Below are 26,189 nucleotides of genomic sequence, written 5' to 3' on the forward strand. Positions count from 1 at the left end.
TTATATATTTTTATACATATATGTATTTTTGTATTTATTTATGTAAGTATGAATTTATTAATTTTGATGTTATTCAACATAAAATTTTTAATTTACATGTTCTATAAGCCTAAATATTAGCCCAAGTACATTAACCCAATATATATGTTTAAATAACATGTTTTTTACACAAATTTTACCGGCCTAAACACTCAAAATATCCCGGTATAACCCTCTATTATATCTGGTACATTTTGTCATTTTGAAGGAGTACTGGTACCAATTTAATGGCTAGTGCAATATATTTTCCCAATACAATATTGACTTCCTTGGTTTGATTCCTTTGTATGGTAGCTAATTAGGATAGTCATAAACTGATAAAACTTAAAAACAGTATCTTAGTCACACTACATTGGATTTCTCAATTAAATTCAAATATTTTGTTGTATTGAATTTGTTGTCAATTAAAACACAAATAGTTTCATTATTTTCAAGAACAATTAAATGCAATGCAATTATGTATTTGAATTTATTAGGGATTTAATATTGTATTCTATGTCTAAGTTTTATATATATATATATATATATATATATATATATATATAAGATAGAATTTCTACTCTAGTCTAATTTAAGTGTATATATATGTAAAACTTCATCCTGGAGACTTAAAAACAGTATCTTAGTCACACTACATTGGATTTCTCAATTAAATTCAAATATTTTGTTGTATTGAATTTGTTGACAATTAAAACACAAATAGTTTCATTATTTCCAAGAACAATTATATGCAATGCAATTATGTATTTGAATTTATTAGGGATTTATATATATATATATATATATATATATATATATATAAAAGATAGAAATTCTACTCTAGTATAATTTAAGTGTATATATGTGTGAAACTCCTTCTTGGAGACTTGAATCCTGATCCTTACCCACCACATCCCACAAGCATTTATACTTGTGAAGTGACCATTGCACGAAGGGTGTGCGGTGATAAGTTTTATGCATTCCTGAATCTTGATGTTTAAGTAATAATTCGATACCACTTTAATACTATAGAGTTGAAAGGTCTAGTTTGCCCTTCATTGTAATGAGAGAATGTAACTAGTGAGTGGTAATCTTGACCTTTTGCTTTTGAACTAATAAGCCTATAGTGTTTAATTCATACTATAGGATCATCATGACTGCTACACTACTTTTGTTTGGATGTGATTGGCTATGTCGGCTCCACCAACCTAGGTGCTCCTCCTAAATGGTTGCAATGCTTGTTGGGAATTGGTGTTTTGGGGGGGGATGCCACATTGCATTTAAAGCTAAGGGAAAAGTCTGGTTATGGGTTAGTGGAGCATTTAATGTGATTTAGACTGGCGAGTCCCATAGGCGAAGCTAAGGGGCCGTGGCTCCCCCTAGATTTTTCAATTATATATAGTATTCAAATAATAAAAAATTACAAATTATAGAAAAATGTAGTTATTGTCCCCCCTTAGATTTTAGAATTTAGGCCTTTAACTCCTCAATCCTTTTGAATTAGTCTAGAACTCAAGTTTTATACATTGTTCAATTGTTTGGGTTTTGGATAAGTCCTAAATAATTTTTTTTTTTTTTTTTAATAATATTTAGCTTGGCCCCCCTAGAAATATTTTCTAGCTTCGCCACCAGTGAGTCCTTTGGTATAGCCCCTTGACATTGACAAATTATGGTATCATTTTGAGGGACAACATTGATCATGTTACAGGCGTGACAACGTGAAGTTAACCATAATACCCTTGCCTTTTCACCCACCATCCACAATACTTTTTCAATAATATCATTGTAATGGTGGAAAATTTGGGAACAAAGGGAATTTTTCATAAAATCTAGTGCTTTATATATGTCAACTCTCTGTGCATTCTATCTTGAGTTGCAAAATATGCTTCAGGGTAAATCAGCCCATATAGTATTTGCTCTATTTCTGTACTCCATGAATGGTTAAGCGCATTATCATTATTGCTATTTTTGTTGCATTAGTCATAGGTAGACATGGCAAAATAGGTCAAAAAAATTTGACTCGACCCAACCCGACCCAAAAAATACCTGACTCGAACCCAATTTTTTTGACCTAAAGCAAAAACGAGTTGAACTGTGACCTGACCTGTGTTTTTTGTGGATCAACCTGAACCCGAACCATTTTTTAAAACTTTTTTTTGGGTAAAAAATAAAATAAAATAAAGACAATATTGGTTTAATCGTTCGTTGTGAGCTTTAAGGAAATAATTGAGACATTTATATAACTGTATGCAAATTAATTGAAAGATGAATGATTGAACATTTTGTAATAAGTAAAGATTTTTAGATATCAAATAGCAAAGTGCATGTCAAGATAATCTCGTTACATTATAGTTAAAAAAATAGATTTAAAATTATAGACATGTGTGAGAAATATTTACAAGTGTGAAAATAGTGAAGCCAAAGTATCAAATTAACATAAATTATGAATGCTTAGACCTATTTTTTAACAATTTATATCCAAAATAAACGGTTTTTCAAAACAAATTATGATATTTCCTAGAGCTTGTGTTGTTTAACAATGATATGATATTCATAAAAGAAATCATGTATAAATAAGTAAACAATCAAACTTTAATATATCTCTCAAATTGAAATAGAGTGTCAATCACAATTGACAATATATTATAAAATTAATTTTCAAAATTGTAAATTTCTTATATGTTTTTATTCTTTGTCAAATGAATTATCTAATAAGTCATTTGTAATTTTTGTTTTATATTTTGAGATGTTGATATTGTGTAGAAATTAAACTTGTGTATTTGTTTTACTTATCTTTGTGGTATTTTGTTTAGATAGCAATATTAGGATTTGTATAATTTTAAAATTATTAAATAAATATTAATAAGTGTAATTCATTCTTGATATAAGTGGTGAATTCAAAGTAATGCATTTTATATCATGTAATTTGTTGTATGACTTTCTAAATAGCAAATACATGTTTTCTTTATAAAAAAAATTCATGTGAAAAATACGGTTCAACCCGACCCAACCTGTAACCTGATTAACCCGAACCCATCTTTAACCCGCTTAAAATGACCTGTTTTAACCCACAACCCGATTGACTTGGCCTAACCCGCCCATTTAACAGCCATAGGCATAGATGGACTGCTGTTATTGTACAGGTCATGAACCAGTAACAGCACAAAAATAAATAAATAAAAATCCATAAAACCAATTGATGAGATCCCAAAACCTCTGTAACTGAGCAATTCATGAAAAATCCGTCCAATTTCAGCCCAAAAACATGGAATGTACATACAGGCACTAAGGCTCAATACAAATTCTGATAGACTTCTGTTACCACTGATTCAATCAAACAATGTGTATTAATTAAGCACATGATAACCGTTTGAATCATAATTGTAACAAAAGCTTATCCAGAAACTTGATATATACAAAGCTCTGGCAAATGACTCAAGGACCCTGGTGCAGCTCTTCATGTTCAGATAGATTGTTAAAATCGTTGCCATTCAATTCAGTATCGTTCTCCACTGAAGCAACAGAGAAATTCCACACAGAAGCACAATTTTCATTGCCTACATGAAACATAAACAAAATTTAAATAGGAATAGATTCATCTACAAGAACAAAACAATTCATAAAATCCCATAAACACAGGTACCCTCTTCCATTCTGATGTTTTTTGTTTTTTTGCCGCCTAAAAATTTTCTTTAGCAATGAAATGAAAAATGAAATTACAGAGCTCTTCCATTCCAATGAAACAATCTTAAATTCTGCAATTCCATAATAAAGTAAATGCAGTACGAATACATAGAAGCCCTACAATCTAAAACTTTGAGAAGCTGAAAACAAATAAATATGTAAATACCAATTTCATTATGCTTTTAATGTTACTACCTTGTGACTCAAGAAACCTGAAGCTGTAGTTCATCAGATTAGATTGAACTTCAACTTAACTATTTTATTTATTTACATTCTCTTGTTGTATTTTCTGGGTTCAGCCAAAATCCAGTTAGATGTATTTACCCAGACATCACAATAAAGATATTGACTTTTAAAACCTTTTTTCTAAAGTCATTTAAACTTAAAACAAATCCCAAGTATATTGCATTACCCTTTGAACCAAAACAATAACACCCTAAGCAGCAAGTAATGGCCAGAACACTCAAATAGTCATACCATTGAGCGAAGAAGCAGTATAACCAAAAACAATGACACAATTCAACAAGACTGATATTGGAAGGAAAGACATTGCAAATGTTACAAAACATCTCCAAAAGAACAAAGTTTGCAGCTGAGTTACTGGAGATACCACTCAAAGGCACATCCTCATAGAGATCATCAGGAACTACAAATCTTCGGTGCCCTGAAGAGGAGGCAGCCATTGGCAGAAATGGATGGAAAGAGAATCCACTTACTGTGTCTGTATAGCCAATAGAACAGATATAAAAAAATTAATTATCAAAGAGATAAGGATATATGCAAAATTCAACCAGCCACATCTTTAACAGATATGAAATATCATTAATACCTGATGCAGCTTGAAAACTTGATACCCAATGCCCAGTTTGAAGATCATATATATGAACAAAACCATCCTGAAGCCAAAAGTGCAATAACAAACAAATAACTTAATTGAAATGGTAACTCTTGTTTGGCTATGGCATAATATCTGGCCACAGAGATAAATTGAAACTAAAACAATACCTGACCACCTGTACCAAGGTGTCGGCCCAAGGGTTCAATGTCAAACAATATTCGCTGGTTGGTAGATTCTGATGACCTGTATAACCTAATACAAGGCACATATATAAAATTGGTCACACTTCAATATTGCCTTATTTTAATGAATGAAAGAAACAAACTTGCATTAATAGATACCATAAGTTTTTATTAATGGCGTTAGATTTTCCTTTTGGTAGTCATTAAGTCAATGGAAAATGACAAGGAACACTTTTATTAATGTTAAGAACCATATGCGAAGATTAGATATTAATTGAAACTGAAAATTGCCAAGTACATACTCATACACTTTTATTGGCACATGATTTGGGAAATTGTCAATACTTGGTTTTAGAATTTTCATAATATTTATTGGGTGTTGCTATGTATTAAATTACCAATTCTCCCAAAAGTTTAAACTATTAGGAAAAGGTGAATTCAATCATTTAATCGTAATTCTAATACTCTCCCTCACTTGTGGGCCTAAACTCTCCCTTTATAAGTGGGGCCCAATACATTGGTTATTATATCTTTAAGAGTCTCTTTCTTGTAAATGTTCAGTTGTTTGTGTGTACACCTCCTTGTGTGATGGACTAGCATATTATTGTAAAATATATATATATATATAAAGAAGAAGAAGGAAAGCTTCTCCAGATGAGATAAAACTACTTACTTGTACACAACATCAACAGCTTTGCGTATATCCCAGCATAGTATATATGGGTCCTTCAAGAAAATTAAATGCGAATTTTATACAGGTGGATAGAAAACATGTACACATAATGTTAGCATAAGAAAATGCACCATATTTGAACTTTCCAAGTCCATCAGAAAATGACAACATGGCTGAATTACACAGAAGTTCATACAAGAATGCAAAAAGAGAGAGCAACTTTGCCAAATCCCCAGAAGAATAAGGCCTTAAGGAAGTAATGACTCTAGTGCAAGAAATATCAATGGCAAGTTGGCAAACATAAGGTGAAGAAAGAAACAATAATTCTTTTCTGTTTTGTTCTATTTTAGGGGCACAATATTATGTGGTACAAAAGAGGCACTGCCTAAACCCACAACGACCACCCCACCCCCACCCGCCAGGTCATGACCGTACTAGTTGAACTTCACAACAGTGTACTTAACACTAAAAATCATCATTGCAATATATTTGAAAATCTGAAGGTGAACTGAATAAACCACATATTACATTTTAGCATCATGTCAGCTAGTATGTTTGGAGCAGGCAAAAAAATTATACCCCAACCTCTTGACAACTGGCTTAATTGGAAAACAAATTACCCTCCCATAACCTTTGATTTTACTATTAAACATTAATTTTTATAATAGCAAAACTATCATTTATGTTTTAATTTATAATCTAATATACAATACTAATAGGAAAACTACATATATTTATTTAACTTTGGATAGCCCGGAAATTTTTCTAGCTTTTGTTTTGCATATTTTGTCTTTAGTCGGCCATTAATAGGAAAAACATAGATGTATAAATTGATCGCAAGAAGTGAATATATGGTCTCCAAGAAAAAAGTTCATTACCACATCCAATCCCATTCTCAACGCTCACCAAAAAAAAAAAAGTAGAAATAGTTACCTTCCGGCCTCCTGTATATAGATAGTTTCCATCTTTCGAGAACTGGACCTGAAGAAATAATTTTTGCCTTTATTTATTGATACAATATCAGAATGAAGTAAATGATGGGGAATACAGACTTACATGTGTAACCCCACCTTCTTGACCATGTAAAACATACAAGAGTTCCATGTTATCTTCTTGATATATTGCAGTGGTCTGACTGTAAGAACCCATAGCTAGCAATCCAGTATGAGTTGGACAAAAAGCCAGTGCAGATATAATACCTGTAGACAGTAAAAAAGATGAGGATATGTGCTTCATTATTTCATTGACCAAAAGAAAATTTTACTCAGGTGATTAAAATAAGAACACGCACCTGTTTGGCCTTCTTTATTCCCTTGAAGTGTAGAATGTTGTTTAAAATCTCTACCAGGGCGATGTATGTCAAACATCCTAACAGCTTTGTTGTATCCAGCAAATATTCTGCATGACAAAAAAAGTATAAACATCAATGGATCATCTGTTAATTGGCACCCAGATACCATGCCTGCACTATCCATAAACCCTAGTTAGATGACAACACATAGAGGCAGTTATATAAATGGTTCAGATAATGCACTAAACCACATTTCATTATAAAGTATTAGCATCACATTAGAGCTAAAGGTGATATATAAATAAACAGCATCTACTATTCTGAGAACAGTGTCCTTTTTAATCCTAATACGAAAGGCTAAAATAGCAGCGCGTGCAAATTATGAATCGTTTGAAAAACCTTACTTACTTTGTCCCAGTGGGATTGAATGCAATTGAAAAGGCAGCAGTTATTTCGTCCATGGCATCATAAGCCCGGTATGTGCAGCGCAGCTGAAATTTTCAGTCAGAAGGAAATGGTCACCAACCAGTTATAGTAATAAGGAAACCACAAATGCAGTGCACAAGCTTCGTAGAAAGTCTATGAATGAGCACATAGAGTTTAGAAATGGTGAGCTGGAATATACACATGGCGCATGTTAAGGGTGGGACCCACCATGCCTTCATAATGTAGGAAAGAGAGGTGTACCCATGGAAAGGCCCGTATACTGTATATTACAAAGCCATTTTCGAGTCTTAGAGCTTAATAAAACACAAATCTCATTAACAAAAAGCATTTCAGCAATAAGAGCTCAGCACCTCTCCCGAAGTAGCATCCCAAAGATGAATTGGATGGTCACGAGCCGTACTTGCAAAAACACAACTAACTGGATCTGAAATGTCAATCAATCCTCGGATCAAACTTCCATTTAGAAATACCATCAATCAATCACAAAATCAATCCAAATTTAACTGAAAGCATAAGAGTCACAGCACAAGGACAAGGGAGATTATTGAAGCACCTGAAGCAGACATGTATGGATACCAACAAAAGTCATATACTGACTCTCCCTCATTCATGACAAGTTTTGCAGCATAGGAATCTGCATTTTTTTAAAAGTTAAACCATAAGTATATGTATAATGATTGAATAAAGCAAGTGAGCTTCACAAGTTTAGATACAAAGAACCCAAAATTAGCTTCTATATATCGATGCAAACTAGTTAAAATTCTTGTTCTGAATCATTCTCAATAAAGAGAAGTTTCGGGCATACACTACTGCCCCTTCATTCTTTTCTCACAAGAAATCATCTTTGGAGAGAGTTAATGGTTATGGTATAGTGTAATAAACAAAAACGCTTAAATATAAACTTACCTTCATCGGCAGCTATTGAACAAGTGTTGATATCACCACCACTTCCATTATCTGGTCTGTTGAAGAACAAAATACTTATTATGGTAAAGTTCTTATGGACACATTAATGCATCAAAGTGACATAACAGTGAAAATAGGAGCATGCAAACAAAGTATCATTTTCTGAACCACGTAAATAATTTTTCTCTAGCATTATTAAAACACCTTGCTTTCATAAACAAAAGCATTAGTTTTACCCAGTTTTTTATAAGAATTTTTTTATGGGGAAAATAACACAACTTTCCTTGAGGTAAATAAAAATGACAATGACCCCCTAAAGTTTTGCAAAAGTTGACACTCCCCTCCCTAATTGTAGTGATAAATATAAAACATAAAAAGAAACACCTATTTTGTCCTTGAGTTACCTTATTTTTGTGGACTAACTTGCTCTTGGTTAATGTCCTAATTTTCCCTTGCTTTATTGATAAAGTCCTTATTTTTCCCTTGAGTTATTTGATTCACCCAATTACCAAAAATTATGCATGCTTAATTGAGTAACTCAAGGGTAAAATAGGTATTTTTTTGTATATGTTATGTTTATCACATGCCTCTAGAAAGGACTGTCATTTTTTGCAAAACTTTGCTGGCCACTCTATCATTTCTTTATGTGTTAATGGAAGTTATTGTAATTTTCCCAATCCTATTTTGCGGATCACTCTGTCCCTCTGGAAAGGAATGTCATTTTATTTTCTCCATCTGACAATGTATATAGTGTCAAGTCATTGAACAGTTTTAATTAACGTGGCACCAAATACACTTTTAGATTTGTAATATTTAATCAAACCATGAAACTGATCCATTTCAGACGTACACATGACAGAGTCCTAATGAATTACAAAGAAATTTTATATGGTTTTAACACCAATAATTTCCTAGCTACAACATTAGTTTGTGCGTATGTGAGTGTTTTTCATAAGGTCATTAAATGCATTAAAAAAAAAATTGAGGCCACAACACAAATATAAGTAACAAAAAGGTGACTATCAATATTGGGTTGTTAAAGTGCAGGTTTTGCTTTTGAAATCACAAACTGCATTAAATCTATATTTCAAAAGCAAGAAAAGTAATTCCAAAATGGTATCCAAGAGCATCCTTTCTTTCCTTTTCTTTTTTCAATATACCACTTGCATTGCCCTGTTTGAACTTTAAACTCTCTTCTAAAACCATAAGCTAAAACTTAGATACAATTCTTTTGGTGCTTAAGCTTAGATTTCCTAATTGAATTCATTGTCTTGACCAATGCATACAAACTAGTGTTATCTTTTTCAAAGACAATTAAATTCAATTACGTGATTCATTGGTTGATACAATCACATTCTTAAAAAGGTCGTACTCAGTGCATAAAACTCCCATTTTTGCAAGGCCTAAGAGAGTGATTGGTCAACACAACAACATGGTTGCATTTATCTAATTTTTTTTTATATGTACCACATAGTTGAATTTAATTAAAAAAACATAAAGTACAGCATCTAAAAATATAAGGAACTCACAATGTGAACACACGAAGAGTATTGTCCTCAGAGCTTGTAAGAAAACAAGACCCATCTGGAGACCTACATTAAAACTCCAAAAACAAGACAAAATTAAGCCCCAAAGTTCAAAATCTAACCAAAGAAACAAAAAAAAAAAACAAAAACAAGAAAGAAGTTAAAAATTAAAGCTTGTGAAAGAGTAAAAACAACATGGGAGGAACACCCAAAAAAAAAAAAAAAAACAAAAGTACCATTTGATGGCTTTAAGGAAGTTGTTAGGGTTTGGAGAGTTCCTGAACTGGTTGTAGAAATGGTAGGTTCTATGAGGCGGAACATCGAACCGAATCACAGGCCAACTGTACTCTTGTTGTTGCTGCTCCTCCTGGTCCTTGGTTGGTTCTGTAATTTCTGCCACTTCTGAGGGCGAGTTGGACTTGGACTTGGACTCGGACTCGTGATTGTTATTGTGATTGTGATTCTCTTGTTCTTCTTCTTCTTGTCCCATTGCTTCTGTTACAGACATTTTCACCACTGACTAGCGAGCTTAGTGAGGTTCCGCTCAATTTTGCTCTTTACAAAGAGGAGACGTTTTTATTTATTTATTTATTATTTTTTTTAAGGTTAAGAAAAATACTGTTTCCTCCTTAAAATTTCTATGAATTACATTTTCCCCTAAACTTTTGGAGATTTTCGTTTATGGTTCTTAAAATATTGAAAAAATGTTACACTATTTTTAATTAATTATTTTTTTTTTTATAATTTGATAACTAAGAGAGATTTAAATTCTAGATTTTTTTATCCTAATTTTTTTATTAAAAAATAATATTTTATTTATTTATTTATTCTAAATTAAAAAAAAAAAAAAACTCATTAAAAGGTTTAAGAATAAAAAAAAAAAAATGAACTTCTTAGAACTTAAGAATGAAACAGAAGAAATATGAATTTATGCAATATTAAAACAATATATTAGTGTTACTTCCTATAAAAAAAAATATAAAAACATTGGTGTTACTTCCTTTAAAATTCTATTCCACCAAATAAGAAAAATAGTTAATTTTAAATAGTATGGTATTATATTTATTTTTTGATTTGTCAATTACCAAATTCTTTCCTCAAAAAAAAAAAATTACCAAATTCTCATCATAAAATGTACCCTGTCTTCATTTATAAACAAATAAAGAGGATTATTTTTTTTAACTTCAAGAGCTCATTTTGCTTTTTTTTTTTTGGGGGGGGGGGGGGGGGTGGATGCACTTTATGTTGTTTTAATTTAGAGTCGGCTTCTAAATTGGCCTATCGACAATGCTAAAATTTCAAAGAAATCGTTCGGAGATTTTTTTCCATTTGGTCGATTTTTAGCAAGAGAACTGTAAGTGAAAGTGAAAGTAAAAGCACAAAAAATGCAAAAATGGCAATAGTGGATTTACTATATTATTTGTGGAGAAGTTGATCGAACATCAATTCCCCCAAAAAAAAAAAAAAAAAAAACTAATTCAATATTGGCAAATACAGTTGTAGTCACCAATCCTACTATATTGCCTCTAGATTTTCTTCCAACATAGGTCAAATTTCTAGAGAGAGGAGCAAAGGAGGGGGGGGGGGGGGGGGAGAATAGTTGTGAGATTTTGTTTGTTTTTCTTGAGTTGGAGGTTGGGGAATAAAATTTATGTAGTGCATGTGAAAAGTGAACATCAATTCCCCCAAAAAAAAAAAAAAAACTAATTCAATATTGGCAAATACAGTTGTAGTCACCAATCCTACTATATTGCCTCTAGATTTTCTTCCAACATAGGTCAAATTTCTAGAGAGAGGAGCAAAGGAGGGGGAGGGGGGGGGGGGGGGAGAATAGTTGTGAGATTTTGTTTGTTTTTCTTGAGTTGGAGGTTGGGGAATAAAATTTATGTAGTGCATGTGAAAAGTGAATGGGTGGATCTAACCAAAGTGAGCAATTTGAGAGAAATTAGGGAGTAAGGTTGAAATTCAAATTACACCTTTATGTTTGGTTAGATGAATTGTCATTCAAATCTTAAACTTTAACATTTCTGTCAAGTTGATCCTTCCTTTCATTGTCGCCAATGAAATTATAAGTCCATTCATTGTCGTCGATGAAACTTGAGTCCAATAAAACTACGTCGTGAGTCCAATAAAACTACGTCGTATCACATATGTGATCAGAATTTATAATGGAACAATACTACACCATGATATGGGTTTTAACATATGCAAAATCATTAATGGTTAATGCTTCTTACGTTAGTGGGGTTTTGTGTTTCTACTGTTTAAGTTAGAAATGCTTTTTTTTTTTTTTTTTTTTTTTTTTTTAATTGGAAGAAAATTTTAGTAACCATTCCGAAAAATGAAACAGGACCATGGGCCTATCAGTTAAATGATTATTTTTCTTTGTTGCTACTCATATATGAATTGTAACAATACATTGAAATGATGTTTTCCCACGGTACATTAGACCCATTTGTGTTCTTGGGACTCGCAAAGAACCTCATCAAAATAAAAGAATATCAGGGTTACAGTCGGTTTTCTTTATCAAATGAAGAAAAAACAGCTCCATTATCATTTTTATTTATCAAATGAAGGGGAAACAGCTCCATTACCATTATAGCCAATGGGGTTGGCATAATATATTTCACGAAATTTATAAATTACTGCTATCCTTGACACAGCTTTTCAAATATGGATCATCCCTGTAAGTTGAATATATTGGAAGATCAAGAGCTTTCTCTGCAGTTCTTCCGTCCTCATGAATCTTTGCTATCAGGCTCTCAATGCTCGAAAAATTGGCCTATCACATTCCACACCCAAATTTAGCATGAAAAAAGGGAAGAAGAGCTTGACTGGAATGAGCAAGGGGCCAAAAAGTTGCAAAAAGCAATCATATATGATAATACCTCAGGTCGTATATAACCAACAATAACAAGACGCAAATCCTCTCCATAGAAATCTTCAGCAAAGTCATGAAGCAACCATGGCTCCTGCATTGTAAACTAGCTTTAACAAGGGAATGGACAAGAGGAAAAAAATTCAAGAGTCTATCATTTGTCTCATCACACTCACTATGGTCTTTTCTGGGTTGTTAAAATATGGATTCCACCCAATACTCATGACCATTTTAAAAACACCTTTGGTTGATAATCCAGCCCAACCAAAATATACCCCCGAGGGATGCTCTGAAAGGACAGTTGAATAACCTTCGGTAGATAGATTAGCTGAAAAATAAAGAAGTTATTACATTAACAAAATGGAACAAATTATCAAGTGAAAAAGAAGAATAAATTATAACCTGAATAATATCCCAAAACTCTCAAGCTCAATGAGCAAAAGTAGGAGTTGAAGGATACATTGGGAGAAACCACAAAACCAGCTAACTATGAGAAACTGACAGATCTATAGACCACATCAGTGGCCTGAAAGTAAAATTAATACTGATTTCAAAGCAAATAGGTATTCAAAAGTCAAGAAATGTGCATAATAATTCTAGCTTAATGAGACAAAGGAAGAGAAATTTTGGGGGGTTTTTGGTCCATCAACATTCACTAAGGGTACTCTGAAAGGTGTAATAAGACCTCTCATAAAACATGCAGTAGGCTCAGGACAAAAAGTGCATCCTGATAGAGCTCTTTTGCTGATATATGGCTAAAAAGTGACTTAGGGTGCTGGCAGCTCCCTAAATGCTAAAGTTTCTGATGATTTGGCTGATGGTCAGTGGCATTGGCCTCCTGCCAGATCAGAGACCTTGGTCACCATCTAAGTGGGCCTTTTTCAAGTTACTTTGCAGCATGAAGATTCAGTAAGGTGGTTCCCTAAGCCTTCAGGTCAATTTACCTGCAACTCAGCTTGGAATGAGAATAGGGGAAATCATCAACTACTGCATTGGTATAGGTTGGTTTGGTTTAGTGCTGGAATTGCTAAGCAAGCCATAATCTGGAATTGCTAAGCAATCCATATTATGGCTTGCTATCAAGGATGGACATTCTACTCGTGATAGACTGGCCAGATGGGGATATAAGGGTGGTGTATAGTGTGTGTACTGCAGAAATTACTAGGAATGCAGAGATCGTTTATTCTTCTGGGTGCTCCTTCACTAGGAGAGTGTGGAAACTAGTTCTCTCTTTATGTCTTTTTATTAGACATGTTTGTTCTTGGCCTTACATTATGCTTTGGGGTGTATAAGAGTTTTTTTTTTTTTTTGATAGGTAACATAAAATATTATTAAAAATAAAGCCAACCCGAGTACATCGGGAAGTGTACAAGAGTTAAAGTAAAAAGCTTTAAGCTCCGTTTGGATTGGCATCTGCATTTTTGGCTTTTTTTTTTTTTTTTTTTTGACCCAGCGCCTCTTGCACTGTTCATGTGAACAATAACCGGAAATTAATTTTTTATTGTTTTCAGTTTTCAGCAAAATAAGCGGTATCCAAACGCACACTTAGACTGCTAGCATGTAAACTTGCTTTTGTAGCTACTGTTTACAATATTTGACTTCAAAGATGTGCAAGTGTCTAAAACAAACAGGTGAAAACTGATGAAAAGTTGTTGAAGGAGATCAAAGATGATATTCAAGCTTAGATTGGTATTTTCTAGAATATCCCAAATTTATAAGGAATAGAAGCATCTGTTGTAATTGGAAAGTAGCTTGGGATATTAATACCTAGTAGTTTTCTTGTGGTTTTCGTTGTTTCTTTACTGCTGCTTGTTTTCCATGAGCCTTTGTACTAAATGTTCTATTCTTTTTGCAAAAAAAGTCTCTCATTCATCCAAAAAAAGAAAAAGAAACTTGGGGGATTTTTACATACCTGTAGGAATCCCAAGTACCTTTGAGCCCCGACCAAGCCCCTTAATGACAGGTCCACCTATGTACCAAGATTCTATTGGCAAAGTACCCTCTACCCCTGCAAAACAAATCAATAGCTCTGTTAAAAATGGTTGATACATATAGAACTGACTTAACATGGTTGAAACAAAGGTAGAGAGGGGTTTACAATCTTGAAATGGAGGTAAGCCCCACTTTTCAGGTTTCAAATCAAGCAGAGAGTTGATCACCTCATCCGCTGAAGTGTAAAGATTGGATTGTTTGGGAATGGATGGTACAGCAACTACTTCCATTCCAGCAGCCTTACCAGCGGTAACACCTGGTCTGACAACCAAATATACAAGCATTAAGAAAAAACCTAAGAAATTATTACAGAAATCCTCATCATATTAACCCTTACAAATAAATAACCATGCTCATCTGATGGAAGACAGAAAAAAACTTGTCATCACTAGACGAACACATAAAACTATATCTAGAATCCATTTCAAGTAATTCATGCACTGAGGGATAACAATATGGTCAACCCTCCAAAATGTGAACAAGCCACATGCCCATTTGGCATCCCATTTTGAAACCGAACTGTTTCAAAGTACAGATTTTTAAACCTCAAATTTTCTAGGTACAGCTTTTTCAGACAACCCATTTTCGAAAAGCTGAAAAAATAACCTATACCAAACGGGCAATACATATACCCATGGACCATGGTTGAACGCAGGGATTTGTGTGAAACATCAAGTATCAATCACTAAGATATTAAATAGCATTACATGACAGCTTTTCATAAGACAGTAATATTAGTGGAATAGACTCCTTTATCCCTTAGTGAAAAATTATGCTAGAACTGAAAAAAAGTAAAAAAAAAAAAAAGAAGAAGAGCAAACTTAGAAAACAAGAAATAGAGAGTCATGTAAGGCAGACATCCCCCCTGCTCTGTCTTCCTTTTAGTTTAATGAAATTGAAGCTTATCAAAAAAGAAATAAATAAATAGAGTCATGAATCTAACAAAGGCACTGGTGCGGACACCACATGATGGCACATCTGTGGAGATTATCTTTATCATTTATGTTATCTTTATTTGGGTTTATCTTTAGTATTGGATTAGTATTTGAGATTGTTTAGGATTTGTTTAGGAGAGTTTATCTTTATCATTATGATTTCTGGAAGCTGTATATAAAGCTCCAGATGGTTCCTTTTGTAGTTTACAGACTATTATTATTATTGAGATTATTTGCAAAGATTGCATATTATTTGTTTGGTGGTGATTCCAAACACCTTAGGTGGGAAGCCTAAGGTTCTTCAGTAGGACTAATCTAGGTGGGAAGCCTAGGTTGTCCTACATTAGGCACGGGTGAAAGATGCAACTCCATCAATTTAGTCCATGCACAATTGTACATCTTCTAGCAATAAAACGATTAAATTAAGAATTAATATTCAGAAATCCTGAAATGTTGATACAAAGTAATTTTCAGAGCTATATACAAGTTTTGGGCTAAATATTTCAAACTTGGAGGTTTCACAATAGAATGGAAATTGAATAAATTCACAGTTAATGCCTTGAGAGATAACAGATATATGAAAAAGTTATGCTTCTATAGGGCTGAATTTCTGCAACCTTAGTCTCAGAAAACTAAAAGGTTAAGTTTTAAAAAAATCCCTGACATTAAGAATTTTAGCAATATTTAGAAAAAATTAAAATGGCTGCAACAAATAATTAGTTAGTATTGTACTTCAATAGAAATGAATTGATTCTGCGTCAAGGGTAAATGACATGGACTATGATGGAGGAATGCACACAGGCTTGAGGAGCTTAATGGACTCATGGGATTTATAATACAGAGCTCCAAGTGATCTAGGTGGTATTTCTATTATCACAAATTTCTTTTCTTACCAATCTAAATAAAAAACAAGTATAAAGACAAAAGAAGACAATATTTTTGAATATATTTTTATTCCAATATAGCACATGGCAATATGTAACTCTTTTATGTTCTATCGAAGACTTAAATATAAGTGGCTGTTGATACTATAAAGTGCAAGTATACAAGGGCAAATCAATAATCATGCAAGGGAAAATCACCATCCCCTCCCCAATGCGATACTCAGTAGGTGCTATGGTCAGAATAATACAATGAAAGGACAATTTCGGAACTTCAAGAGTTAAAAGTCAGGTCGCTTACATAGAATCCTCAATGACTAGGCAGCTGGAGGGTTCAACATTTAGCTTTTTAGCTGCTTCAAGATATCTTAAACAGTGAACCATGGAGTTAGAATAACAGACAAACATGGACTTTTACACTTAAGACCAAAGAAAAAAAAAAACCTCAATAAAGAAGTCAAAATCAAAAACTATTTGTTGCATCTCACATATCAGGAGATGGTTTCCCAGATGCCACTTCATCACCACCAATGATGACAGAGAAGGATTCCTTCCATCCTATAATTGGAAAATATTGAATAAGAATCTCAGAAATTAAAATCACAAAAAATGATATCCTTGCTGCATGTTAGCAAGTCAATATCTCGATCAAGTTGTAAGTGGTTTAAGATTTACCTTGATGAAAAGAAATTTTTCCTTCTATATTTACCCTTGGAGAGTTTGAAGCCAATGCCATTGAGACCCCATGACCACCAAAATGCTTAATTAAACGATTGGCACCCGGCTGTGCTTTGATGTTGCACCACCTACAACAACAGCAGTAAAATGACACTCAAAATTTTGGCACAAAAATTCAAATTTTTAAACACATAACAATGAGTAGATGAGTAGCTATGGTTTATATCATCAAGGAACCTAGTGACAAACAAATGGCACAAAGTACATCCTGTATAGTTAAATATTAATGAAAACAAGTCAAAATGCTTTATGAGAGCCCGGACCTATATAGCAGAACAGCCTAGTCATACAAAAACCATGAAAGTAATAACAAAAACAAAAAGATAAGTCATCATTTATAGGGATGAAAATTGCCAAGATTCCAACACTACATAGCCTGGTGACATGTTAGCATGCTTTTCATATCAGTAACTTGCCAAATTTGCAAAGAAACCCTTTGAGTATGTGTTAAACAGACGAGAACTGAAGTTCCGATTGGAATTCTCACATTAAAAATTTTCATTGGCGTTTATAAACAAAAAACCATTTATTCTACAAACTATAGAGCACATGGCTTATAGATTGTATAGCAGAACAATTTTCTAAGACGAAAACTGGAAAAATAACTATATAAGAAACTCTGTGTCTTAGCTTATTATTTCCAGTGGAATCCCCAGATTATTGCAATTGGTAATGTTGTACCTTTGCAGATGAAAATAGAAAAGTCAAAAAAGGCCAATGAGCTCTACCTGAAAAAGCATCTCCTCCCCCATAAGTACAGGGTTGAGGCCTTGAGGGTGTGGTTGTGGATTCAATACTATATTCATGCATGCATCTTACCATTAAAAAATAAAAGCTGATTAATTTGAAATAAAATTTACGCCTGAAATTCAAGGGCAATATTACTTGCCTCAATTGGAAAAACTTTACATATTTAATAACCATAATTTAAAAGTGCAATAGATAATTACTTCTCAGAGTAAAGTGGGTTGATTGCTGAAATAAATTCATTTGTAGTGCAGGGAAGATCATAAGCTTCCACAATAGCAGCCGCAGCTTCAAGTGGTGTCTTTCCTAAAGTCTTATGAACTTCTCTCCCATCCCATTGCTTTCCATACTTACTCAAGAAACCGCCTAAAACATCACTTAAAAGGGCATCTGTCATCAAATTTAAAAATACAAATTATGACGAATTAAGAAAACAATCACCAATATGAATTGAAAGCAATCAACTAATTTATGAAAATATGGTTGCAAACAGTATAGGACAATAAGAATCAAGATAAGTACTGAATATATTGAATATGACGGCCACATGCAAATAGAGATTGCAACCCTCTATTAAGTAGGACCATTTCTGAACGTTCTTATCAATAGTGTCTGGTAAAAACAGATGGTGAAATTCAGGAATTCAAGAAAAATCCTATTCTTTGTTTACCAAACTTCACTGGACTTTGCTCATGAAAATATCTAAACATCAATCAGTGTCTATTTGCCATTTTAGCTTATTTACATATGTAGAGGTTTTAAAGCTTCCTTTTTTCTAAGTACAACTATACTTTAACCAACTTTCAACAAATCAGCAAAGTGCTCATCACACATAACATAATGGAAAATAAAAAAATTAAAAATTTAACAATGTTAAAAGCACAAACTAACCTGTATTAATAAGCGTCCCATCCAAATCAAGGATAACACACGATGCTAACTTCTTTAATGGCTTCACAATTGACATTTTAACAGTAAATCTTCCAGTTACAGCTATGCTCCCATTTCTGGAATATATATGAAATTGAGATAAGAACCCATTAAATATCAGCAAGAATCTAATACTAACATCTCACGGTTGAAAACAAAATGAACCAATTCATGACAGTATTTCGATATTCGACTTTTTTTTTTTTTTCACCATCTCTTCTTAACCCAAATCTTACACAACTCAACTAACTCTTAAGCTACACCTTGTCATACATACAAGAAAGAAAACAATCCCTACAATTTTATTCACTCAAAATTATAAAGATCACCCAATTGAACCATCACATAGGCCATAGCACAATTCATGTTATGGGTATTGATACAAAGATAGTTCAAAACTATATTTTTCTGCCCCCTGGCTGGACCCATTTGATATTTCACAAAAAATAACAAACATTAACATAAGATTAACTTCTTATTCATACTGAAATCGAGTTAGTTTAACTGATAAAGTCTCTCGCACGCAGGTTCAAATAGCAATAAAAATCTTGTTTTTACAATTCTCCAAAAGTTTTGCAACAAGAAAGGGGGCAGAAGGAGCAAATGTGGTCGGAATAAAAAGAGAGAGAGAGAAAAAGAGAAACCTTAGGAACTGATATGCGTGGAAAAAGTTCTGAGAATCAATTCAGTGACTTACTGAGGTGAAGCACGAAAAGAGTGTTTGTGTTTTGTATTGGAATTGAGATTTCCCTTTCCCTTTTCCTTTTCCTGAGGAGAGACCAAAGCGAGATTTGCTTTCCCGTTTCCGTTGGAATTGGCTGAGAAAATTACCGGGTTGTAGCTGCTCGTGCAATTCTTTAAGTATATTCCACTGAGGATATGCCACGTCAACATAAATAATAAAAATACCCACAAGAGCAAGCCGGTGACCCAAATGACCGAGATGAAGATTAGCAGAGGGAGAGTTTATTTTCACGGGCCTAGTTGATTGGGCTTTCAGAGCTTATATATATATATATATATATATATATAGACTTTTGGTTGATTTTGCTTAGATAATAAGCTGAATCAAGGATATAGATTTTTAAATAAGAAATTAAAAAGTTATACGTAAATTAAATAAACAAAAAAATTGTACATAAAAATTTTTAAAGTTTGTTTTTTAGTAGGGGAGTAGAGAAAAGTGAGAAAATATTTATTAACTTTGTATTTTACCTCAAGTAGCTCGCATAATCCAAGAAGCCAGGATCAAGACTATTGCTTTCATCTTCATATATTTTTCCATTTCTCAAAAAAAAAAAAAAAATTCATATATTCTTTCGACATTTGGCAAAGGAATCTTAATGCTCATGTTAGAAGAATATTATGAAGTGAATAAGAAATTGACTTTTAATGTGTCCATTTGAATATAATATTGAAGTGGTGGGAATTTTGAGATCCATATAAGAAATGATAGAAAATATGAGTTTATATGCACTTAGGTTGAACATTGGGTTGGGTTTTAGGCATATGTGGATTGGGCCCTCTTGTCCAAATAATAATAATATTTTATTTCCATTCATTTTCATTCTTTTATTTTAAAACATTCAATCAAGGCTACTTAATTCCACCTCATTCCATTATTTCCATTACTTAAATATATTTCATTTTTTTCCATTCTCTTATGATCATTCTATTCCATTTCATTTCCTTATAAACTTCCAAACAAAGTTATTGAAAAAAGAGAATACAGAAATGAGATGATATTCATAGAACATAAAGTAAATGAGAATATCATCTCACATGTTGAAAAAAGAGGATATAGAAATGAGAATATCATCTCTTATGTGCAACTAAATCACATGTTGAGGCCACTTCATAGAGTTTTTTTTATGGCCACAACAAAATCGCAAAATATTCACATAAACTAAGATGATATTCCACCAAAAGTCAAAATAAAATAAAGTACACCCGGATTCCTCACAACTAAAAACAGGAGATTTTGTCATGGCCATATACTTTCTGGACTTTATATGTTTAAGTGCATTTGGTTTAAGAAAATTTTCAATAGATTATGAGGTCTTGGATTTATTAGCGACATTATTAACTCTCTTTTTGAACTCTCTGCTAGGCTCTTACCCCATTAATCTGAACATAAGAAATGGTAAGAAGCTCAACTTTATATGTATGCGCCAAGAATTTGCTGCTATATAAGATCCAGTTGATGGGATCTTTTCTTGATGTTGTTCTAATCTCTTGTATTTGTTTAGAGAAAATTGTTGCAACTCATTATTATATAGTGTACAATTTTACTTGTCTAGGTCCGGTGCCTTTTCCATTCTTATTGGATGGTGATCCATATGAAAATTCATTGTCTTATTTGTGGATTTATAGTGTTTGGTTCATTTATTTGAAGTTTCAGTGGATTTGAGACTTCCTAGCCGTACCAATGAGTTCCAGTTAGCTCAAATGCTCGATTAGTAAAGTTTGTTATCATTAAATAAGAGATTTGAGATTCAAACCATGTCTATATCAAAAACCAATTCGTATCTTAGCATGATGATAAGAGCAATAACTATAGAACTAACGTTATATGTTTAAATTCCACGTATCTAGTGCACAACCGAGTGAGGGCCCTAATCACAATCCTCAAATACTGGTTACTTTGGCCTCTTGTTTTGGAGGTCTCCACTTTCCATGTTGTATAACAAACACAAAGCAACTAAAACTATAGGACGATGACTTCTGGGCATGCCTTTTAAGTATTTGGACCTTGATCCTTTTTAACTCTTTTAAGTATTTGGACCTTGACAACTAATATTTATATTGGGGAAAGTCATGTTTCTTAGAAAACCAAGTGAATTATGACAAAATGAAAGCGGATTCAGTGCAACATAATGATAATTCCAATATACCAACACCACTAAGTAAGCAACAACAAATAGAGGACTGCCTAGGCAGACAATGACTCTCTGCATTTTGATGCAGCTTATTATTGATGGCTTATTTGTTATTTGCTGATAGTATGTTAAAATGTAACTGTAATTAAAAAAAGTTGCATATAAACAAGTAAGCTAAAAAGTCAAAGAAAATGTTGATGACAAACCGATCAAGATGTCTTCTTAGAAATCTTTGGAGCTTTTTTTTTCTTTGTTTTCTCTCTGAGTCCTAGGGCCATTTGGGTGGTGGAATGTTATGGATAAAGTTTCTTATGGATGATATCACTGACTTGATTGTCAGATCCAGAGCGTGTAATGGGTTCTGTTAGATTCATAGGAAATTAAGAATCATGGCTGTGGCTACTGATCTCCATTATAAAACAGTTGGTTGAGTTTGAAATTTGATAGCTCGAGTTATAAATGTGTTAAAAAGAAGGTTTTGGTGCTGTATACCTAGAGCCATAAGGCTCTGCATGTGTCAACTATCAGTTATCAATTCATCTCTATGTCCCTAATATCAAATCATCAATAGAGTCATTCATATTGATAACTGATATTTGACACATGCAGAAATGTTATCTTTGTACTACAAAAGAGTCATTAGGGACATATTGAAATTTTCCAAGAACCAAAGTAAGCTATATGTTTCTAACTTTAATTCTTTTTCTTTAAAAAATAAAAACGTGCATATTCTTACTTTTCTCTCTCTCCCTCTCTAGAACCAGATAATCAAATACTCAGTGATAATTAAGTTTGCATTCAGGTGATGTTTCTAGCCTTGAAATTTTTGTTCTAAGGACCCCATCATGCTTCAATCAAATAAATGATTTTATGACAAAATACATTAAAAACAATTTTATAACATGTGAAAGATTTTTTAAAGTATCAGGAGGCAGCATGTCATGTTAATCATTGATAAAATTAAAATAAATAAATAAAATCTCTATAACTAGCAGTAAACTGTGTACACAAGTTATGTATTCATATTGAAAAAAGGGGGTTCAGAATAAGAGTTGGAGTTACAACACCATATGGGATCCTTGAGATGAGAAATGATTCCCTCTTCGACCAAGGTGTCAAACTCAAACATCCAAGACTTCCTAAGCTTTACAAATCATCCAATTAAAGCACTTACATGATCTTTAAATTGATTAACAATAGCATCTGATTATAGCAACTTTTTCTAGCCTGTTGAAGTCATTTTTTTGGTTTGGTTCGTCAACAAGCCACTCAGACCGAACGTTCAATCGATATATGAGTCAGAAACTTGGAAATTAAACTATTACAAATTTAAAAGTATAGTGCAAAGAGATTAGACAAGAGAAAATGGCACCACTTTCATACATCCACAAATTCGATGGTGTAATAGAACAAGCTTAATATTAAGAAGATGACACTACTACATTTTGAGGACAGACTATTGAAAAAGCTAGATCATAAAGTTATGTTCAAGAAGGAAAATCTCTATATATGAACTAATGTGATAGTAATCTATGAAATTGTTGTTTATGAGAATTCTGACAGATCCTCAAGAGAACATAACCACGGCATTTGGAGAGGATTTTTGGTATGATAAAATTAGTTGAGTGACCTGCAGAAATTCACGTGCCTCCACAAGAGTCGGGGTTTGATTAGTAGCCTCTCTTTTTTCATATATAACCATCTTCTCTAGCACCCTTGCATGCTTAAGCAGAAACTGTACAAACCCAAGTACAAATGGCAACCCAAAACACTTTGCTTCAAAACCAACAATCTCAACCGTCTTAAGATGCAGAGACAAACACTCAAATGTCCTTTTCGAATTCCAAAACTCCTCGTGATCGAAGTTATAATCGTTGATAAATTCTGGCTTAAACTCCAACTGCAAATGAACATTAAGTTAAGGGATAGATGGTTGAAATTTCCAATGTTAATTCCTTTGTCCAAAATATAAGTATATATCTTAAAGCAAGTGAAAAGGAGGCTCTAGAAGTTTAAGGATCATCTCCATTTGAAACGGACCAAATTCATTGTTTAAATAAGATACTGCAAATCTAATTGTGTATCTAGTGTCAAGTTATTTAATATTATCCCCTCAAAAAAAAAAAAAAGTTATTTAATATTAAATGACTTGGCACTCTACACTCAATTAGATAAGAGGGAAAAAATTCATAGTCGTGAAATTGATGAAAAGGATCTTGTTCTGTTGGGGAGGGAGTCTGACTTACTTGCATAGTGCACATTCCAACCCCCAAAATTGTTCCTTCTTGGATTGTCCCGGGAAAATAGGACATTTTAAAAATCACTTTGACAAATAAGGTGGGATGAGATCAAATAGAAGAAGTAAAATGCTAAGTTTATATCAACTTTGTATTGTAAAATATCACTAGGGAAAAAAGGGGAGGAAGTTCTGATAAAAAACTCACCTTAGAGTTGCAGGAGGGTACCAAGTTTACAACCAGTTTCTCCAAATCAGGTGAACTTTGAAGCAGGTTAGTGATCCCTGGAAGGTCCCATTTGTTAAGCTCTGTGTCTAAGACCAAACATTTGCGCTCTGCCAATGGAGATGGCAAAGCTTTCACTTCCAATATTGTCAAGAGACTCAAGACCTTAGCACATTCAGACAAAAACAAAAACAACATGACGGCTTAGCATAGATGAGTTTTCAAATGCCTGAGAAAATATGCTTTCATACCATGTTCAAACAAGAATGATCAATCTTAGCAAAGAGAAAGGAAATTGGCTTCATTACTAGTTGATAAAATGATGTTATTGAACATTCTTAACAGGTGCCTTCCCGGATTGCCACCAAAGGAAAATAGAAAATATGATTTGCATTACTAATTATTAGTTGCCACAAGAATGGCAGAGAATTCTGTTTTTAACTTTTTAATTAAACTGTGAGCTGACATAGTTTAATTAGTACTTTCTCCTATTACAGGTTTAGTTAGCTGTTTCTCCTATTACAGGGTTTGAGTCGTCGACTAAGACAACTATATTATAAATTTTTTTCCAACTTATCAGTGAAGATAACCATTTTTTGTGTTCATAGATTGAACCTTTTCCAGAATCATATCATCAATGTCACCATGGCCATTATCCTTTATACATTAAAAGCTAATCACAGAAATTAGAAACGTTTAATAGATGGAATAAGAGAACATCTATGAAGGTAGAATTTGCTGAAGAATCAAGAAGGTCCTCTTGATCAACTCTCTTCTTCAAATATATTCTTTTGTTTTCTTATATGCATTCAAAGAAAGGGGAAAAAACTTATAAACTGTTATCTTTTCCAAAACGATGTTATGTTTTCCAAAATACAATTAAATTCAATCATATGATTCATTGATCAATGCAATAACATTATTGATCAATTTAAGTGAGAAACCTAAGGTACAGGTTGTACCTAAGTTTTAGCCTTGAAAAGAAAACATACAATAAACTTCGATTTTTTAAGTATAAACCTTACCTGAAGACACCAGGTTGATATGGTGATTTTGGGAACATGAAGAAGCGATACAAGAAGTTTCGTTAACACACTCCGATTCTTTGAGTAACAAGATTCTCTTTCATGATCAGTCATTGTCCTCTCGAAACTGAGTTTAGCTTCAACCAAAGATGATACATTCCTCAACCGAAACCTCCTTCTATACATTAACCCGGATATACTTAGCGACCGAAGATTAGGAGCCAAAATTACTACTACAGAAAAGTCTTCACTGCATAGATCTTTACCTCCATCTAGCTCTAATTTTTGCAGGCTTGTAGAATTAATAGTGACCACATTCTTACCTACCTTACCTTGAAACTCAAAGTTATACAATCTCAAATCTGTAAGAGCAGGACTACCCAACAAAATCTTACGTATCATATCACGGGTCAACCTAGCATAAGCAATACATAATACTTTGAGCGAAGTCCAACGAATACAAGGTTTTGGTTCAAACTTACAAAATCTTAGAGCCAATGTCTTTAACGACGAGTGAGTGCATAAACTTTGAGACAACCTATATTGATCATAATAGGGCATCTCTGTACTATCAAGTTCTAGATAGAGGTTTTCAACATTGTGGGTTGTTGCGAAGTTAACCCAGTAGTCCACATAACACTCGAAACGTGGTGTGTATCTAAAGTCGGTGATGTGAAACTTGTCTAACTTGTGAGAACGGTATAGGGGTAGGGTTTTGCACACGGAGACAGCGAGGTCAGTGACATGCTCTGAATCTTGATGGTCATAGAAGGATAAGCCTGAGGCAAAAGTCCATAACCAGTTCCACCTTTTTGATAAGTATGAGGCTTCGATAGCTTCTTCTGTGGGCAAGAAGGAGAGGATGTGGTGGAGAATGGAGTCTGGTAAGTCGCTGATACGGTCAAGGTTATGTCTTTTGGTACACACACAATTGCTATTGCTTCTTTCTTCCATGACCCAAAAGTCTTCTAAGGTTCTCAAAAAAAAAAAAAATAGTAAGCCAGTATTTTGAAGATCACCAATTTCCCTAGAAAATTGGTGATCTATTAATTATAGAAAATTTTGAAGGAATGTGATAATGTGGTATCTGCCTCTCTGGCATATATGGAGAGAAGAGCCCATTTAAGCTTACAGCTTACGTATGGGCCAAGAGATGG

At 33.3% G+C, this 26,189-nt stretch overlaps 3 protein-coding genes across 3 annotated transcripts; all 3 read right to left on the reverse strand.

Annotated features, from left to right (window-relative positions):
* Positions 1–3,218: 3,218 nt before the first annotated feature.
* On the reverse strand, positions 3,219–10,132 carry LOC126727419 (uncharacterized). Its single transcript, XM_050433088.1, has 14 exons — positions 9,802–10,132; positions 9,569–9,631; positions 8,040–8,095; positions 7,687–7,767; positions 7,484–7,557; positions 7,095–7,177; positions 6,687–6,793; positions 6,452–6,594; positions 6,329–6,376; positions 5,396–5,448; positions 4,708–4,792; positions 4,532–4,598; positions 4,313–4,423; positions 3,219–3,575 (listed from the first exon to the last, which is right to left on the reverse strand). The coding sequence occupies exons 1-14, from the start codon at positions 10,071–10,073 to the stop codon at positions 3,454–3,456; spliced, it is 1,365 nt and encodes a 454-aa protein (XP_050289045.1). The 5' UTR covers positions 10,074–10,132; the 3' UTR covers positions 3,219–3,453.
* Positions 10,133–11,928: 1,796 nt separating this feature from the next.
* On the reverse strand, positions 11,929–19,624 carry LOC126727420 (bifunctional riboflavin kinase/FMN phosphatase). The gene is made up of 11 exons (XM_050433089.1): positions 19,364–19,624; positions 18,628–18,743; positions 17,940–18,126; positions 16,927–17,057; positions 16,740–16,809; positions 16,553–16,618; positions 14,542–14,696; positions 14,356–14,451; positions 12,620–12,771; positions 12,454–12,537; positions 11,929–12,347 (listed from the first exon to the last, which is right to left on the reverse strand). Exons 1-11 carry the CDS (start codon positions 19,558–19,560, stop codon positions 12,201–12,203), a joined length of 1,401 nt encoding a protein of 466 aa, XP_050289046.1. The 5' UTR covers positions 19,561–19,624; the 3' UTR covers positions 11,929–12,200.
* A 3,488-nt stretch (positions 19,625–23,112) lies between these two features.
* LOC126728840 (F-box protein At5g03100-like) lies at positions 23,113–25,986 on the reverse strand. The gene is made up of 3 exons (XM_050434601.1): positions 25,033–25,986; positions 23,990–24,172; positions 23,113–23,445 (listed from the first exon to the last, which is right to left on the reverse strand). The coding sequence occupies exons 1-3, from the start codon at positions 25,984–25,986 to the stop codon at positions 23,113–23,115; spliced, it is 1,470 nt and encodes a 489-aa protein (XP_050290558.1).
* Between the last annotated feature and the right edge of the window lie 203 nt (positions 25,987–26,189).

The sequence above is a fragment of the Quercus robur genome, chromosome 5 (genome assembly GCF_932294415.1).
Source record: "Quercus robur chromosome 5, dhQueRobu3.1, whole genome shotgun sequence".
Classification (NCBI taxonomy): domain Eukaryota; kingdom Viridiplantae; phylum Streptophyta; class Magnoliopsida; order Fagales; family Fagaceae; genus Quercus; species Quercus robur.